General features: G+C 45.2%; 1 protein-coding gene across 5 annotated transcripts in view; it reads left to right on the top strand.

Annotated features, from left to right (window-relative positions):
• Positions 1-17,369, top strand: part of CENPI (centromere protein I) — a 33,327-nt gene that overhangs the window by 11,513 nt on the left and 4,445 nt on the right. For 4 of the 5 annotated variants that reach the window (XM_028714946.2, XM_028714949.2, XM_028714948.2 and 1 more), the window contains 10 exons: positions 1,728-1,856; positions 2,478-2,615; positions 5,051-5,168; positions 5,573-5,664; positions 6,430-6,547; positions 6,643-6,707; positions 7,880-7,974; positions 8,105-8,240; positions 8,552-8,676; positions 12,925-12,973. In XM_028714946.2, coding sequence (XP_028570779.2) covers positions 1,728-1,856; positions 2,478-2,615; positions 5,051-5,168; positions 5,573-5,664; positions 6,430-6,547; positions 6,643-6,707; positions 7,880-7,974; positions 8,105-8,240; positions 8,552-8,676; positions 12,925-12,973 — 1,065 coding nt within the window. The remainder of the gene's footprint in view (positions 1-1,727; positions 1,857-2,477; positions 2,616-5,050; positions 5,169-5,572; positions 5,665-6,429; positions 6,548-6,642; positions 6,708-7,879; positions 7,975-8,104; positions 8,241-8,551; positions 8,677-12,924; positions 12,974-17,369) is intronic. The other variant, XM_028714950.2, reaches the window with a different exon arrangement.

Here is a 17,369-nt window from a genome sequence, read left to right as displayed (position 1 = left end):
TTGTAAAGGGACCCCTGACCATTAGGTCCAGTTGTGACCGACTCTGGGGTTGCGGCGCTCATCTCGCTTTATTGGCCGAGGGAGCCAGCATACAGCTTCCGGGTCATGTGGCCAGCATGACTAAGCTGCTTCTGGTGAACCAGAGCAGCGCACGGAAATGCCGTTTACCTTCCCGCCAGAGCGGTATCTATTTATCTACTTGCACTTTGATGTGCTTTTGAACTGCTAGGTTGGCAGGAGCAGGGACCGAGCAATGGGAGCTCACCCCGTCATGGGGATTCAAACCGCCGACCTTCTGATCGGCAAGTCCTAGGCTCTGTGGTTTAACCCACAGTGCCACCCGCGTCCCTAGACAGTATTGTAGATGATAACAATTAAAATTATTATTATTTTCTTACCGGCAGTGATGATAGTCATTGTTTGGATGGGGGGCATTTATCCATTTCCGCAGTCACACAATCAATCAACTGAACTGGGTTCCTCACAAAAACAAATTAACAACCATCTGACAATATTTTACAGCCATCACTGCACACGTGAGAAAGCCTTCTTGCATCTGATCTGCAAAAAACACACTTAAGAAAGTGTTTTTTGTAGATGGCCGTAAGAGGGACAGCTACCTTTCTCAATGCTTGTCTTTGGCTGCCTGTGCCTGTTCCCAGCAGGAACCAGAGAGCGTGGCTGAACTGAGCAGGATTAGCACCCAGTCATCAGCTAATTGAGCCCAAATTTAATGCTATTGCTTTGCAACACCAGCTGATGGATAGGTGGGCATGGTTTGGGGGAAATTACCTGTCAAACCAAAATGGACCCACAGACTGGAGATTCCGTACTCGTAAGATCCATGACAAAATAATGCCAGCTCCATATAGCTTAGCCAAATCAAAGCAGAAATTAAATTGAGCAGCCAGCTGTCATCTTAACTGACATTTATTACTCTTGTACTGAGTTCTCCTCTGCCAATAAACTTTGTTGAGGTTTGCTGGGCTGCTCCTACTAGGCCTGAAGCACAGAGCTGACCTTGCCAATGGATCAGCTGAGCTACCTTTTTCGTTCTGCTGTGTTTTTTTAAAGCAGACTGGCAGATTTGTCAGCCTGCTCTATAATGAAAGAAGAAATTTGCTTTCTTCCACAGCGAACATGAAAACAAAGTTGCTGGGTAAGGAGTGAGCTACATGTCCTTTCACCACCAACCAACCAGCTCACTCATCTGCATGGAATTCCTAGTTGTTTATGGTACCAGGCTAATTGTTGAGTACAAGGCTGGTATAGAGCATCCTATTCAATGATACCCTCCTCCACTGTAGGTAAATAGAACATTGGACTTAGTATGCAAAGTTCCTCTTCCACGCTGGATGGAGGATAGCTTACCTGCCCTGGTGGGGTGATTCCCATTGCTGGGAAAAGTTGGGGTGGTTGTATGCTCTCAGTTCTATTTGGGTTTTGATATCACCCATATCAATTTTCCCCCCAAAATGCCTGCTGTTTTTACTATTAAGGGTTGCAGTCCCTCTTCTATCAAGGACAGTTTGAGCATTCATGGTTCAATTTGTTATGTTATGTCCCAAAAGTGGAGAGGTTCTCTTCCACACATGTTGGCAGTAAAAAGTTTGATTTGCGTAGCCTGTTGGAGCAAGTGCAGAGTCAACGCATTTGAGGATACCCTCCATTTGCCACAGAAAAGGAACTTAATCTCAACAAAACCAATCTTCTTCTTCCCCCGCCAGATGTCATTTAGGACTTTTTCACATCCATGGAAAACAGCAATTGACAACGTAAAACTGCGAATTCACGGAACACCATCTGCATCCCAGCTAACTTTGAAATGCATGGAGTATCCCCAATCTCAGAAGAAGGTTTGTTGCTAGGGATAGTTTGAATGCAGTTATTGGGCTACAACTGTGCATGCTAATTTTATTTACTTTATTGACAACTAGTTAGTGTCAGTGATGGCATGAGAATCTCTGTCCACTCAGATATGGAAAGGGTTTCCTGATGGTAGCAAGTGTTGAATAACTTTATTATATTTTCATATTTGAAAAAGTTTAGAGTAGCTTACATGACGCTTTTAGTAGACTCCTGTTCTGATTATTATTGGATTCACACTTGCTATAGCAACAGATGCTCTGTGGTCATTTATTTTTTTCAATTACATTATAAATGGAATGCAATATGTAAAGCTCACACATTTATTATTATTATAATTCTGATCAGGAAGAGGCAGACTTTAAGGAGGAGTGTAAACCTTTTATTGAATATTTAAAGCACACAAAGCTTGAAATACTGTTTGGTTTTCTTCTTCCACCTGAACATTACAATTACACAGAATTGTAAAGAAAATTAATCACTGAAGGCACAACTTTAGAAAAGATTTGGAAGATAATATGATATCTGAAATTGGGATTAGGGTTGACAGAGGCATAATCTAGAAATGTAGCTGTGAGCCATTTAATTTTGGCATTTTGTTTTCTCCATAGGAAAGGAATACAAAGTTGATTCCGCCTGTATGCAGCTCCAATGCAGAAAGCTTAGCTGAGAGTGAAAAGCATAAATTCTTTTCGTTGGAACAGCTGCAGACCTTCCCCCAGCTTCTGCAGAATATTCAATATTTAGAGGTAGGTTTGTGAATAGCACTTTACTAATATAATGCAGAGGTCAAATAGACCCCAAATGAAACACAGCTTTAAAACAATTAAGAATGTTTGACAATGATTCCAATTTAATGTAAAAATATGAATGTAAAGATTATTGTACCCTTCTGTTAAACAACCATCATGGCCTTTCTCCTAATTTCTAGCCATAGGGTTTTTGCTTACTCATGCAATTTTTTCTGTAACTTAACCTGGAAGCATGGATTCTAAGCAAAAAGGAATGGTTAAAGGTGAATGTTAACACCAGTGCAACAGTTAAGTGAGATACTGTGGTAGTCATAATGTTTTGCTTGAACCACTGCTACTGTAGATATGCAACAATTCATTCACCTGCCCCCCCAAAAAACCACTTAAAATGAGGGCTTAACTAAACTGCTTTGAATGAAATATTCAGAGTGGAAAAGAGGCACTATGTGTGCACAATAGGTGAGAGATTTGAAACATGGCAAAAAGCATAATGTAACAAATAATAATAATAATAATAATAATTTATTATTTATAACCCGCTCATCTGGCTGGGCTTCCCCAGCCACTCTGGGAGGCTTCCAAAAAAAATATTAAAATACTGTACTACATCAATCATTAAAAGCCTCCCTAAACAGGGCCGCCTTCAGATGTCTTCTAAAAGTCTGGTAGTTGTTGTTCTCTTTGACATTTGGTGGGAGGGTGTTCCACAGGGAGGGCGCCACTACAGAGAAGGCCCTCTGCCTGGTTCCCTGTAACTTGGCTTCTCGCAGTGAGGGAACCGCCAGAAGGCCCTCGGTGCTGGACCTCAGTGTCTGGGTAGAATGATGGGGGTGGAGACGCTCCTTCAGATATACTGGACCGAGGCCGTTTAGGGCTTTAAAGGTCAGCAGCAACACTTTGAATTGTGCTCGGAAACGTATTGGGAGCCAATGTAGATCTTTCAAGACTGGTGTTATATGGTCTCGGCGGCCGCTCCCAGTCACCAGTCTAGCTGCCGCATTCTGGATTAGTTGTAGTTTCCAGGTCACCTTCAAAGGTAGCCCCATGTAGAGCGCATTGCAGTAGTCCAAGCGGGAGATAACCAGAGCATGCACCACTCTGGTGAGACAGTCTGCAGGCAGATAGGGTCTCAGCCTACATACCAGATGGAGCTGGTAAACAGCTGCCCTGGACACAGATTTGACCTGTGCCTCCATGGACAGCTGTGAGTTCAAAATGACTCCCAGGCTGCGCACCTGGTCCTTCAGGGGAACAGTTACCCCATTCAGGACCAGCGAATCCTCCACACCTGCCTGTCTCCTGTCCCCCAAAAACAGTACTTCTGTCTTGTCAGGATTCAACCTCAATCTGTTAGCCGCCATCCATCCTCCAACCGCCTCCAGACACTCACACAGGACCTTCACCGCCTTCACTGGTTCTGATTTAAAAGAGAGGTAGAGCAAAGCCTACAGAATATGAAATTGCACATATTTGGGGGAAAATATGTGTATTTAATGCCACATTGGAGCTATTTATTAAAAGTGTAGGATAGCTAGCTACATGATGGATTTTTAATTAGACGCGACTAGACTTCATCCTTTGGTGTGGGTGGCACTTATGAACTATATTTATACTAAGATTTACTAAGCACTTACACAGATTAAGAACAAGACAGTTCCTGCCCACAGACTTGCAATCTAAAAGATGTAATTCAAAAAGAAAACAAGGAAACTCTGATGCCAGTTTTTGAAAACACTAGCTTGAACGGAAACAGTCCAAGGAGGAGCAAAATGAACTTGTACATCAGCCAAGTCAATGGTGAAGGCCCTATTGCCTGATCCATCTCTTTATTCACTACAGCCAGATGTGGGATGGCTACTATTAGGGGAGTCGGATGGGCAGCAGCTGTTCTAGGGTAGTGCCAAGGAATAGCCATATGTTTTGCTTGCTCAGGGTGCAGCAACCATGTTGATTAAGCAACTTCTGTGAGGCAAGGTTCCTTTTGGCTATGCAAAACACTTAGGGACGTGAGGACCTGCATTCTGTTGGCAGCAAGGGTATGGACAGGCAAAGAAGAGCAAGTGGGTCGAAGAACCATGGGTTAGGATGTGGTGGGAGGGCTCTAAATTTTCCATTTTCTTGAACCAACTTGTTCAATTCTGGTTATGTGAGATCTCTAGTATATGTGTTCTTAGAAGCAATGGCTTTTCTATAAACTGAAGATTTTTTTAAAAAATACTGCTGATTAAATGAGGCATTCTGTTAAAATCAAAATCTTTGACTGTTTCCAACCCTGGGGGTGGCTTGCAAGGACAATTACCCTCCAATTAGTCCTGGTTTACGTTCTGTGAACAGACTCCCCTAACATGAGATTTGCTTTCATTGTGGCGGAGCACTGGAAGTCTGAGTTTTTGTGTTCCCTTCTGAACAGTTTCTTCTGGCTTCTCTTCCAGCCTCCAGCCCAAATAGGCTCGGTGATAGGCAATCCTCTGTTGCTCCACTACTTCAGCCTCAAAGATAAATCGGTCTCTAGGAGGATGCATTACTGGATGGGTCATACATTAAAAGAAGGTAGGGAGACTAATTGGATTCCCACATAGGAGAAACTGATGCCTTAGATCTAGGCTACGGCCTGGTTCTCACAGAGATAATCTTGTGTCTGAGATGTGAGAGCTCACATGATTGATTGTTCTGCTGCATTATAGATCTTGGAGAGCTGAGTCTCAACCTAATATGCGAATTTTCTATCTGCAGAACATTTTTTTTGTACAGAGAAGCATTTCATCTTATGAGTCCATCCCCTCTCCAAATATCTGACTTGGTACTGCACAGACACAGCTCACCATCTCAGTGTACCTCAACTGTGCCAAGGGAAAATGGGTGGCAGACTATATACAAAGGTGAAAACTTGGGGATGTCAGAGAATAAGAATTTGGAGGATAAGCAATGTTTTACCCCTTTGTCTCATGATTCAGGATGCTCTTGGTATAAGATGACGAACCAGGAAGATGAATTGAACTTTAAGATCTTCTTAGAGGAAGTCTTCAAAGCAGAGTGTTTCTTGCAGGTTAGTTCATATGCGATTCTCATCACATCATTCCTTGGACATTGTCTTTTGTCCACCACCATTCTATGCCTTGACTAAAACATCAATATTCTGTTAGTAGGATGTTAAATAATGGTATGTCAGAAATGAAAATAATGTAGCTTTTTTAAAAAGCACAGGAGGAAGAGAAGCTGGGAGGTGGGAGGAGACAAAGGGACTGTACTGTTCTATTGTAGTAATGTGAAAACCCTAATAAACCATGAGTAAAAAACTATTCTATTTAAAGTTATGTTGCTATCCAAATTAATTGCACATCTGTGGGCTTCCTTATCAAAGGACAGTGGTGGCCAAATTGCAGCTCTCCTTGTTTTTTTCCTAAGAGCTGCATGATGAAGGAAACAGAGAGGGCATCCAGGGGCAGGTGGTGAGTGACACAGCCTAAATCTGTGCAGTCAAGAAATAGGGTTCCTGAAGAAGGCAAACTGGGAAGCAGAAAAGAGTGGCATGAACAAAAGTAATTTGGGATCTGCTTTTTAGGAGGAGCGGTAGAGGCTCTTGGGCCAAAGAAGATCACCTGAATTATTAGAAACTTTTGCTATCCCTAGCAAAGTACTTTTAAGATGGCAGCCCAACTAATCTGCTTCACTAGCTTATCCCTTGAATTCTTAGAAGTTATCTGTCTTGGCCTTCTTAAGTATTTTCTGCTATGGAAGAGCACTGTCAGGCTGGGTGCATGAAAAGGGCTGGCTTTCAAGAATATTTAGCAGTGTCAGTTGTGCCTTTCAGAGGGGTTTCTTGGCCTGCGAAGAATTCTTGTGGAAGAGTCTGCACTTCTGGGATGGCTGCTGCTGTCAGTCACAGGTCCTGCAGCTGGTGAGATGGATCTCTCCCAACAGCTTCTCAGGTATGTGATGCAGCCAAACCAATCTTACCCTGCTTTGTGGTCCAGACAGGCCTGCTTCAAAGTCTCTGTTCCTTTTTTTGTTTCTTTCCTTTCAGAAATGAAGACGTATCTCTACCAGCCATTGTTGAAGCTTTTTTCCATATCATCTCTTTATTTTAAGGTAATAGAGAGAAAGTGGCCAGTGAATGCCTGCTTTGGCATGTAAGGTAAAGGTAAAGGTACCCCTGCCCATACGGGCCAGTCGTGTCTGACTCTAGGCTTGCGTGCTCATCTCGCTCTAGAGGCTGTGAGCCGGCGCCATCCGAAGACACTTCTGGGTCACGTGGCCAGCGTGACGAAGCTGCAGCTGGCAATCCAGCACCAGCGCAGCACATGGAAACGCTGTTTACCTTCCCACTATAAAGCGGTCCCTATTTATCTACTTGCACTTAAGAGTGCTTTCGAACTGCTAGGTGGGCAGGAGCTGGGACCGAACGACGGGAGCTCACCCCGCCGCGGGGATTCGAACTGCCGACCATACGATTGGCAAGTCCTAGGTACTGAGGTTTTACCCACAGCGCCACCCGCGTCCCGCTTTGGCATGTAAGAATTACCAAATTAGATCCCTGACATACAACTAGGAAATATGTTTGTCTGAGGTGCCCAAGAGTAGGGCAGTTGGGAGCAAAATACCAGGCGCATTGCGGTTGATAAAATACAAATCCTTGAATATGTTTGGGATTGCTATCCTTGTTAAAGGAAGGAGACCAAATACTTGTCAGACTCAGATGAATTTCTTGTTGTATGTAAACTAGTTGAATGAGCCTTAATTGGACGTACAGAATCTCTGCTTTTTGCTACGCGCAAACTAGGAATCCTAGCTTGCAACAATCATTGGTGGTTACCAAGCAAGCTCACTTCAGACAATGGGCTATGAAGCTGGTTTGTATAGCTACAAACCGTTTGCCATAAGCCATGATTCTTATTTCACATATAACACTAGTGCATTATAACAATAATGCACATAACATTTAGCATTATGTGTGAACTAGCCTTTTGGAATTACAAATACAGCACCATAGCAATAAGAATGGTTGCTGCTTTTCTTCCTTCAGCTGGAAGTATGCAAGTTTCCTATAATTTTTCTCTGCTCTTTTATCTCCTATCTCTCTGGGGGCTAACATCACAACTGCAGGCTACTGAAGCACCCTAGGAGAATTCTTAAACTTGTGTGTATGGATAACCTGGGCTTTAAAAACCTTTTCAAGCATATTACTGCAGTACTGCCAGTATGGAGCTCCCCCAAATCTGAAATACAATGGATCCGTTTTTTTGTTTTTTGCTCTTCCATAGTATGAAGTTCTTGAAAGCCTAAGGGAACTGTTACTGAACATGCTGAATTGCCACATGCAAGCAGACATGGCAACAGAATCAAATGTTGATGTGTTGTAAGTATAATCTTTACAAAGTGGTACACCTCTAGAACACAGGCAATCAAGCAATAATGCAGCTCACGTGGGCACAACCACTCTCTTCCTACTAGATGCTAAGGCTGATATCTATCTTGTTTTGTTGCAGGAACACCACCCAAGTTGACCTGATAAGCTCCTTGGCAGAGCTCATTCACTTTGTAAACAGGCTCTCAACTGTTGGTCTGTGCTTGGAGAACAACTCTACTTTGTTGATGAATGTTATCCTGGATTTCTATGAGACAGTATGTAAGCTGTTCACACTGCATATTTGTTTAATAGCTTTAGACGTTATGTATTTGACAATCCTGAGGGAGGTTCTGATAATTTGAGGGGGAGGCAGAGAAAGAGAAATCCAAAGGGAAAAAAGTGGGTAGATTGTTTGAAGCCCATGTTTGCCTCTAAAGTATAACGTCTATATATAATGTTGTAGACTGAGACATAATGTCTGAGTAGGCAAGAACAAGGCTGTTCCTCCGTTTTTCCTGTGACAGTAATGTGCTAAGGGCAGAGAGCTGAGAATACAAGCTTATACAGCAATCTTTCCTACTTGTAGGTATCTGATATATATCTGAAGTACAAGCTCCCCTTGGTTATTATGCTTCCTACTGGAGTCTTCTATCCAGCACTTCTCAGCATGAATTCTGCCACACTTGACCAACTCTGCTACATTATGTACAGGTACTGAGAAAATTCCTTTTTCTGCCCCTTGTGCTTTTCCTCAGCCTTTCTGCATGGCCGTAATCTCGCCTGTACTAGACCACTTCAACTTCTCTACTAATCTGTGATTGCCCACTTGATTCTCCACACTATAATAATGCCAGAAGGCAGAATGTCAATTTGTCCTTTCTAACTTGTTGTGCTTACATTTAGTGAGTGTTATGAAGGCAGTTTGCTAACTTTCACAGTGTTGTAGGTTTCTTTGGGTTCCTTGGGGGGGGGCGCTTGTGGCCCTAATGCTTAAGTTTTTTTATGAGTTTTTCCTTGCTAAAGAAAGTTCTTCCCATGATAGAGAGAATCCTCATTTCAGGCTCGGGATGCAATACCTCTCCATATGAACCAACCTGGGCCTTGAGATTATCATCTGAGGCCACCTTTGTTTTTGTTTTGTTTTTTGTTTTTTAAATAATATTTATTAAGTTTTCCATTTTAACAAGCCAATAAAAGCCACATTAAAAACATTCCAAATTATAAAATAATCAAACAGTCCAAATTTTATGCCAAATGTTAAGTCTTTGGTTGACTTCCCATGCTCTGAGGTTTGGTGAGTGATGATCTCAAAATTGTGCTGCTTCTCTTAATTAGTCCAGATAGTTCCAAATAAGACATTCTGTTGTTGATCCTTCGTTTATTTTTAACAGCCTCTGAGTTCGTCTAGCAAGCGGATTAAACCAATATAGTGTGATTCTATGTGAAAAAGTTCCTTCGTGTTTATTTTCTTCTTTGTACTCTGGCAGTCTGTGGCAATTCACTTTCTCATGCCTGTAATTTTCTACTGCGACACATCTTGAGCTGGAGGAAATCTGACATCCACCATTTGTACCAGGCATATGTCCAAACTTCTTTGTTTCATCTCCTTCCAAGACAAATAAGCCTGTACTTTAGCTAAAAACCATAATTTCCATCACCTATTCTTTTTCATTGAGCCATTGAAAGTGATTGCAAAATTCATAAACCAGTTCCACACAGTTAATTCTATAGTTAAACCATAATTATAACAATAATGAAATACTCTTTCTTTCCAGTCCCGCTTGCTTACTCAAACAGGCAGGCAGGCAGTCCTTCCAGGGAGATTTGCCAAATAAGAAAGCAAATACAAAATATATCAAAAAGAAATAATGAAGGCTCACTCCCCCTTCTGTTCTGACATACCAGTCCCATAATGATGGTAATCCTTCCACTCAAATCCTTGGCATCCCAATGGCTGAATCAGTTAGCAGAATACTTTATCTCCCCTCGCTCAGAGCATACCTGTTAATTAAGTCCAAATTTCATCTTAAAAAAGCAGGTATTCGTTGCTCATGGCAACAGCTTTGGAGACTTGCCAAAGAAACGCACGGTGCTTTACACCCAGTGCTCCCTGCCCCCTCATTCCTTCCGGACCAGGAGCAAGTCTTGGGTGATCTGCTGGTGAAGCTGCCCCCCCCCAACCCTGGGAAGGTTGGATGATTACTCCCATCTCATCTTCAAAATATGCCGTGTGAGATGGCTCTGAGGTAATGGGCAGCCGTTTGCTAAAGCAGCCAAACAGGAAGTCCTGAGGCCACCTTTGTGTGCCTCCTCCATGAGAGGTCTGGCGGGTGGTATCACAAGATCAGGTCTTTTCTGTGGTGACTTTCTGTGTGTGGAATGCTCTTCCTAAGGAGCCTCACCTGGTGTCTTTGCATATCTTTAGGTGCCAGGTGAAAATATTTCTCCATAAAGAGGCCTTTGGCTGATTAATATTATAAGACCTTTTAAATGTGTTTGTGGGATGGGCATTGGTGGTTTGTGTTTGCTTTTTTATTATGTACTTTGTGTTTTTATCTTATATTTTTATGTTGTGAACCATCATCGATATGTTGTGAATGCGCTCCTCAATGGAGAAGAGTAAAGGAGCCCCCACCCCAGCTTGTGTGAGCCGGAGGCAGGATGGGGTCTTTGTTAGACTTCTCCACTGAGGGGCAGGCAGCCACATTCCCCTCAGTGGAGAAGTCTAAAGGGGGTGCCTGCCCACACGAGCACAAGGGAGGAACATGCTACATCAGCCCTCTGTGGTATGAGGGCCAGAGTGAGATGGCTGTTTCACCCAGCGGTGTATCACAAGTGAAACCACCACCACTCCTGAGTCCCTCTGCTACCAGCATCCATCTGCAGCTTGGTTCTCCCTCGGCACGCAGGGCGCTGGTGGCAAAGAGACTTAGGAGCGGCAGTATGTAGTTTCACTCGCGATATACCTCCAGTTGAAGACGCCACCGCGGTCTGGTCCTCACCCGCTACATCATCCAGGCCTAGATAGTATGTCTTGGAGAAAAGTGGTGTGGAGGAGCAACATAGAGCAACCCCTTGGGGAGAATGTCAGGTGAAATAAAGGTGCCTTGTGCACCCAGTTAAAGGGAAAACTTAAGAATACCATGCCATGCAAGTGAAAGGGCTCTTTCACACGGTCCAGTTTCAGATATAAGCGACATTACATAAAAAAGAAAGATGTGATGTTCTTGAGACATCTTGAATTGAGTCAATTGTCATGCCACAGGGTTAGAACCCAGCCACTAGGATGTTTCTGTTCATTTAATCTATTTTTAGCAAAGTGCTCTTTCTTTTGCTGAAATGGGATAGACTTGGACTTCTCAGGAAATAAAACCATGGTACATAACTTAAGTTTGCTGACTGGTGCTCATTTTTTCCAAGTAGGAGATTACTGGCTGAACTGGGAATGTTACTTGTGTTAGATGTGGTATTGGATTTTGCAGTTGATGAGAACCTTGTATTTGTGACTGGCATGCCAGATTATATCAGGCTGGCTCATATTATTCTTTAGTGACTACAATGATACCCATTGGCAGAGGAAGAGGAGTGCGGGGGGAGCTGCCTCCTCATCCGCACTGGGTGCCACGCCCCCACCTGCTCTCCAGCCCCCAGTGCCGGAGCATGAAGCTCTGCCACTGATGATACCCTCATTGCCCAGAGCAAAGCTAAATTACACACACATTTGTGGGGCATATGCAGAAATTCAACTGAACTGAGCTTCTCTGTTGCATAACCCATACACTTACCTGTGTGACACTGATGAAGCTATTCTGATTTTTGAATCAAATTTTTAACCCAGTAGTCAAATTTTTAACCCAGAGTCTCAAACAGGTGATATGTGTTGGGATGGCATTGCTGTGCTGATTCCTGACTAACAAAAGTCCAAGCCTTTGAGGCCAGTTATGCATCTGGGTGATTTTTTTTTAAATGCCCTGTTCTTTTCAGGAAATGCTACATAAGAGTGCCATTCTTAACATTAGTTCCAGCAGTTGTGTCTGATGTGAGAAGTAGCCAATTGTTGTCAGCTGGTGTAGAGCTCTGTGCAGCTTCCTGCTTGAGGAAGCTGCAGAGTAATTAATATGGAAGGATGCAGTTGCTGAAGATGCACTGAAACTAGTGTCTATTATACAGAGCAGCTGCCAGGACCTATACTTCTATTTCCTTCCAGTTTCTATAGTGACTGAACAAGGAGTCAGTGCTGCTGTTTGCTGCTTGAGGTCGTGCTCCACCTTTTTGTCTCATGCTTACAGCTCATGCACAACAGTTTCTTTTCGCACACGCACCCTTGTGAACAGAAATGAGCATCCATTCAAGTGTTTGTCTTTCTTTCTAAGTAACAGTTGCTTCTGAACGGTGAAAAGTGCCCCTTGAACTCATTGAATCTCTTTATATTCAGAACCAAATTCAGCATGTTCTCTATTGGGTGATTAGTAACTGTTCTGCATGGCGTCTGTGTTTTTCTCTCAAAGTCTACTCTGTAGATGGCTCTCCTATTGCAAGGACATGTGGTAGGTAAGCAAGAGAGAGATTTATGTAACATAACCCAAGAAATGGAACCAAATGAGAAAAGATATGTGCTATCTTGCTGCCTCATAATGCTAAGTGAAAGATAGCTGTGTACTCTGGGATAGTCACTGCTCGCCTGTGCATAGTAATAATTGTATGGCACTGTCATGTGTTCAAAGCGCTTCACATGCTTTATCTAGCTGTGGTCCTTAAAACAACCCCCCCTGTAGAACTGTTCACAGTAAATGAGGGAGCAGAAATTAAGAGAAACTGGCTTTGCCAAAGACCACCTAGTGAGTTAATTTAAGAATCAAGACTCATGCAAGGGATTTCTTTAGCCACTACACAGTTTCATTCTGCGCACATATGGTATATTACAATTCAGAATAATCGTCTTTTTTAATTCTTACTTAGGTATCGAATCAACCTGGTGGCTGCAAAACAAAAACCCGAGATTAAAAAGGTACTGCAGATAAGGTGCTTAATGGCAAATGCTTGGATTGGAACAAATATATTTAATGGCTCCATCTGAAATTTAATATAATTTCACTGACAAAACTTGCCTCCCTTATCTTTCACATCTCTTCTCCCATATGAGATGTTCTTGGACTTTCAAAGATTCAGTGCATATCTAGTCAAAGAGAAAAATCTCTCTCTTTTTTTTTATAAATTTTTATTAAAGTTTCAAAAGTTTTTTATAACAACCAAAACAAAACAATACAATACAATAAAAATGACAAAAAATATATAAAAACACATATAAATTCAACCCTTAATTTCTTATAACTTACTTTCCCGACTTCCTCGTACCTCCCCTTTCTGTATTCCAATTTCTAACTACCGTATTTTTCGCACCATAGGACGCACTTTTTCCCTCCCAAAAAGCAAGGGAAAATGTGTGTGCGTCCTATGGAGCGAATGCAGGCTTTCGCTGAAGCCTGGAGAGTGAGAGGGGTCGGTGCGCACCGACCCCTCTCGCTCTCCAGGCTTCAGGAAGCTATCCGCTAGCCGTGGGAGACCCAGCTCTCCCACGGCTAGCGGACCGCTGCGCTAATCCCGAAGCTTGGGGCGCGTGGAGCTCAGCGCGCCCCAAGCTTCTGGGTGCCGGCAAGGTCTCGCTAGCCCTGGGAGAGCCCCGCGACGTTGCGTGGCTCTCCCAGGGCTAGCGAAGCGCCGCGCTAATCCCGAAGCTTGGGGCTTCGGGATTAGCGCTCCGCTCAGCCTGCTTCCCGGAGCGCCAGGCGCCCTGAAAGCAGAGCTCCAGGCGCTTCGGGAACACATCCGCAGCATGGGGAGCCTTGCAGGAATTCCCCACAGGGCTCCCCACGCTGCGGATAGCAGCCTGCTGCCTGGCGGGTGGGGCGCCCTGAAGCAGAGCGCCCCTCGCGCCAGGCAGACATCCGCAGAGTGGGGAGGCTTGCAGGAGTTCCCGACAAGGCTCCCCACGCTGCGGATAGCAGCCTGCTGCCTGGCGGGTGGGGCGCCCTGAAGCAGAGCGCCCCTCGCGCCAGGCATACATCCGCAGAGTGGGGAGGCTTGCAGGAGTTCCCGACAAGGCTCCCCACGCTGCGGATAGCAGCCTGCTGCCTGGCGGGTGGGGCGCCCTGAAGCAGAGCGCCCCTCGCGCCAGGCATACATCCGCAGAGTGGGGAGCCTTGCAGGAGTTCCTGACAAGGCTCCCCACGCTGCGGATAGCAGCCTGCTGCCTGGCGGGTGGGGCGCCCTGAAGCAGAGCGCCCCTCGCGCCAGGCATACATCCGCAGAGTGGGGAGCCTTGCAGGAGTTCCCGACAAGGCTCCCCACGCTGCGGATAGCAGCCTGCTGCCTGGCGGGTGGGGCGCCCTGAAGCAGAGCGCCCCTCGCGCCAGGCAGACATCCGCAGAGTGGGGAGGCTTGCAGGAGTTCCTGACAAGGCTCCCCACGCTGCGGATAGCAGCCTGCTGCCTGGCGGGTGGGGCGCCCTGAAGCAGAGCGCCCCTCACGCCAGGCATACATCCGCAGAGTGGGGAGCCTTGCAGGAGTTCCCGACAAGGCTCCCCACGCTGCGGATAGCAGCCTGCTGCCTGGCGGGTGGGGCGCCCTGAAGCAGAGTGCCCCTCGCGCCAGGCAGACATCCGCAGAGTGGGGAGCCTTGCAGGAGTTCCCGACAAGGCTCCCCACGCTGCGGATAGCAGCCTGCTGCCTGGCGGGTGGGGCGCCCTGAAGCAGAGCGCCCCTCGCGCCAGGCAGACATCCGCAGAGTGGGGAGCCTTGCAGGAGTTCCCGACAAGGCTCCCCACGCTGCGGATAGCAGCCTGCTGCCTGGCGGGTGGGGCGCCCTGAAGCAGAGCGCCCCTCACGCCAGGCAGACATCCGCAGAGTGGGGAGGCTTGCAGGAGTTCCCGACAAGGCTCCCCACGCTGCGGATAGCAGCCTGCTGCCTGGCGGGTGGGGCGCCCTGAAGCAGAGCGCCCCTCGCGCCAGGCAGACATCCGCAGAGTGGGGAACCTTGCAGGAGTTCCCGACAAGGCTCCCCACGCTGCGGATAGCAGCCTGCTGCCTGGCGGGTGGGGCGCCCTGAAGCAGAGCGCCCCTCGCGCCAGGCAGACATCCGCAGAGTGGGGAGGCTTGCAGGAGTTCCCGACAAGGCTCCCCACGCTGCGGATAGCAGCCTGCTGCCTGGCGGGTGGGGCGCCCTGAAGCAGAGCGCCCCTCGCGCCAGGCAGACATCCGCAGAGTGGGGAGGCTTGCAGGAGTTCCCGACAAGGCTCCCCACGCTGCGGATAGCAGCCTGCTGCCTGGCGGGTGGGGCGCCCTGAAGCAGAGCGCCCCTCGTGCCAGGCATACATCCGCAGAGTGGGGAACCTTGCAGGAGTTCCCCACAGGGCTCCCCACGCTGCGGATAGCAGCCTGCTGCCTGGCGGGTGGGGCGCCCTGAAGCAGAGCTCCCCGCCCGCCCGCCAGACATCGGCCAGCCCCACAAGCTTGGGGGACAGCAGGGAGGCGCAGCGCCACTATCCCGCTGTTCCTCGACCTGGTTCGGTTTCCCTGACCTGCTTTTGGGGGGGAAATAAAGGGGAAATTTTTTTCCTTTATTTCCCCCCCAAAAAACTAGGTGCGTCCTATGGTCCGGTGCGTCCAATCGTGCGAAAAATACGGTAATTTTTCAGCAAATCCTTCCCTTATTTTTAACTTAATTTTAATCTTACTTTTTCTCTTTAACTTATCCATTACCGCTAATAACCACATATTTTCTAATCCAGCGTCATTTTAACATTCATTAACTTTACAATATTTCTTTAGATAGTCCTTAAATTTTTTCCAATCTTCTTCCGCTGTTTCTCTTCCCTGGTTTCGGATTCTGCTCGTCATCTCTGCCAGGCCCATGTAGTCTATCACCTTCATCTGCCATTCTTCCAAGGTGGGTAGGTCTTGTGTCTTCCAATACTTTGCGATGAGTATTCTTGCTGCTGTTGTAGCATACATAAAAAATGTTCTATCCTTCTTTAACACCCCTTGGCTGACAATACCCAAGAGAAAGGCCTCTGGTTTCTTCAGGAAGGTATATTTAAATACCTTTTTCAATTCATTATAGATCATTTCCCAGAACGCCTTAATCTTTGGGCATGTCCACCAAAGGTGAAAGAATGTACCTTCATTTTCTTTGCATTTCCACATTTATTATCAGGCAAGTGATAAATTTTTGCAAGCTTGACTGGGGTCATGTACCACCTATAAATCATTTTCATAATATTTTCTCTTAGGGCATTACATGCCGTAAATTTCATCCCGGTGGTCCACAACTTTTCCCAGTCAGCAAACATGATGTTGTGACCAATATCCTGTGCCCACTTAATCATTGCTGATTTAACCATTTCATCTTGTGTATTCCATTTCAACAGCAAGTTATACATTTTTGACAGATTTTTAGTACTAGATTCTAGCAGTTCAGTCTCCAATTTTGATTTTTCCACCTGGAAGCCAATTTTCCTGTCCATCTTAAAAACCTCCATTATTTGGTAGTAATGAAGCCAATCTCTCACTTTTCCTTTTAATTTCTCAAAACTCTGCAATTTCAATCTGTCCCCTTCTTGTTCCAAAATTTCCCAGTATCTCGGCCATTTAGACTCCATATTAAGCTTTTTAACAGCTTTTGCCTCCATTGGCGACAATCACCTTGGAGTTTTGTTTTCCAACAAATCTTTGTATCTAGTCCAGACATTATATAGTGCTTTCCTGACAATATGATTTTTAAAACCTTTATGAGCTTTGGCCTTGTCATACCACAGATATGCATGTCACCCAAAAGTATTGTTAAAACCTTCTAAATCCAAAATGTCTGTGTTCTCAGAAGTAGCCAATCTTTCAACCAGCAGAAAGCTGCTGATTCATAGTAAAGTTTGAAGTCTGGCAGGGCAAATCCCCCCCTTTCCTTTGCATCAGTTAAAATCTTGAATTTTATTCTGGGCTTCTTGCCCTGCCAGACAAATTTAGAAATGTCTTTCTGCCACTTCTTGAAACAGTCCATCTTGTCCACTATTTGCAATGTTTGAAACAAAAACAACATTCTAGGCAATACATTCATCTTTATAACCGCAATTCGACCCAACAAGGAAAGCTTCAGATTTGACCAAATTTCTAAGTCTTTTTTCACTTCTGTCCAAGATTTCTCATAATTGTCTTTAAATAGGCTCACATTTTTAGCTGTCATATTTATCCCCAAATACTTCACTTTCTTAACCACAGTTAACCCTGTCTCATTCTGAAACCTTTCTTTTTCAAAAGGTGTTAAATTTTTCTCCAGTACCTTAGTTTTTGACTTATTCAATTTAAATCCTGCCACTTGACCAAATTCTTGAATTAATTCCAAAACCCTTTTT

The sequence above is a fragment of the Podarcis muralis genome, chromosome Z (genome assembly GCF_964188315.1).
Source record: "Podarcis muralis chromosome Z, rPodMur119.hap1.1, whole genome shotgun sequence".
NCBI classification, from domain to species: Eukaryota; Metazoa; Chordata; class Lepidosauria; order Squamata; family Lacertidae; genus Podarcis; species Podarcis muralis.
Note: the sequence above shows the minus strand (reverse complement) of the source record. Positions and strands in the feature narration are given on the sequence as shown.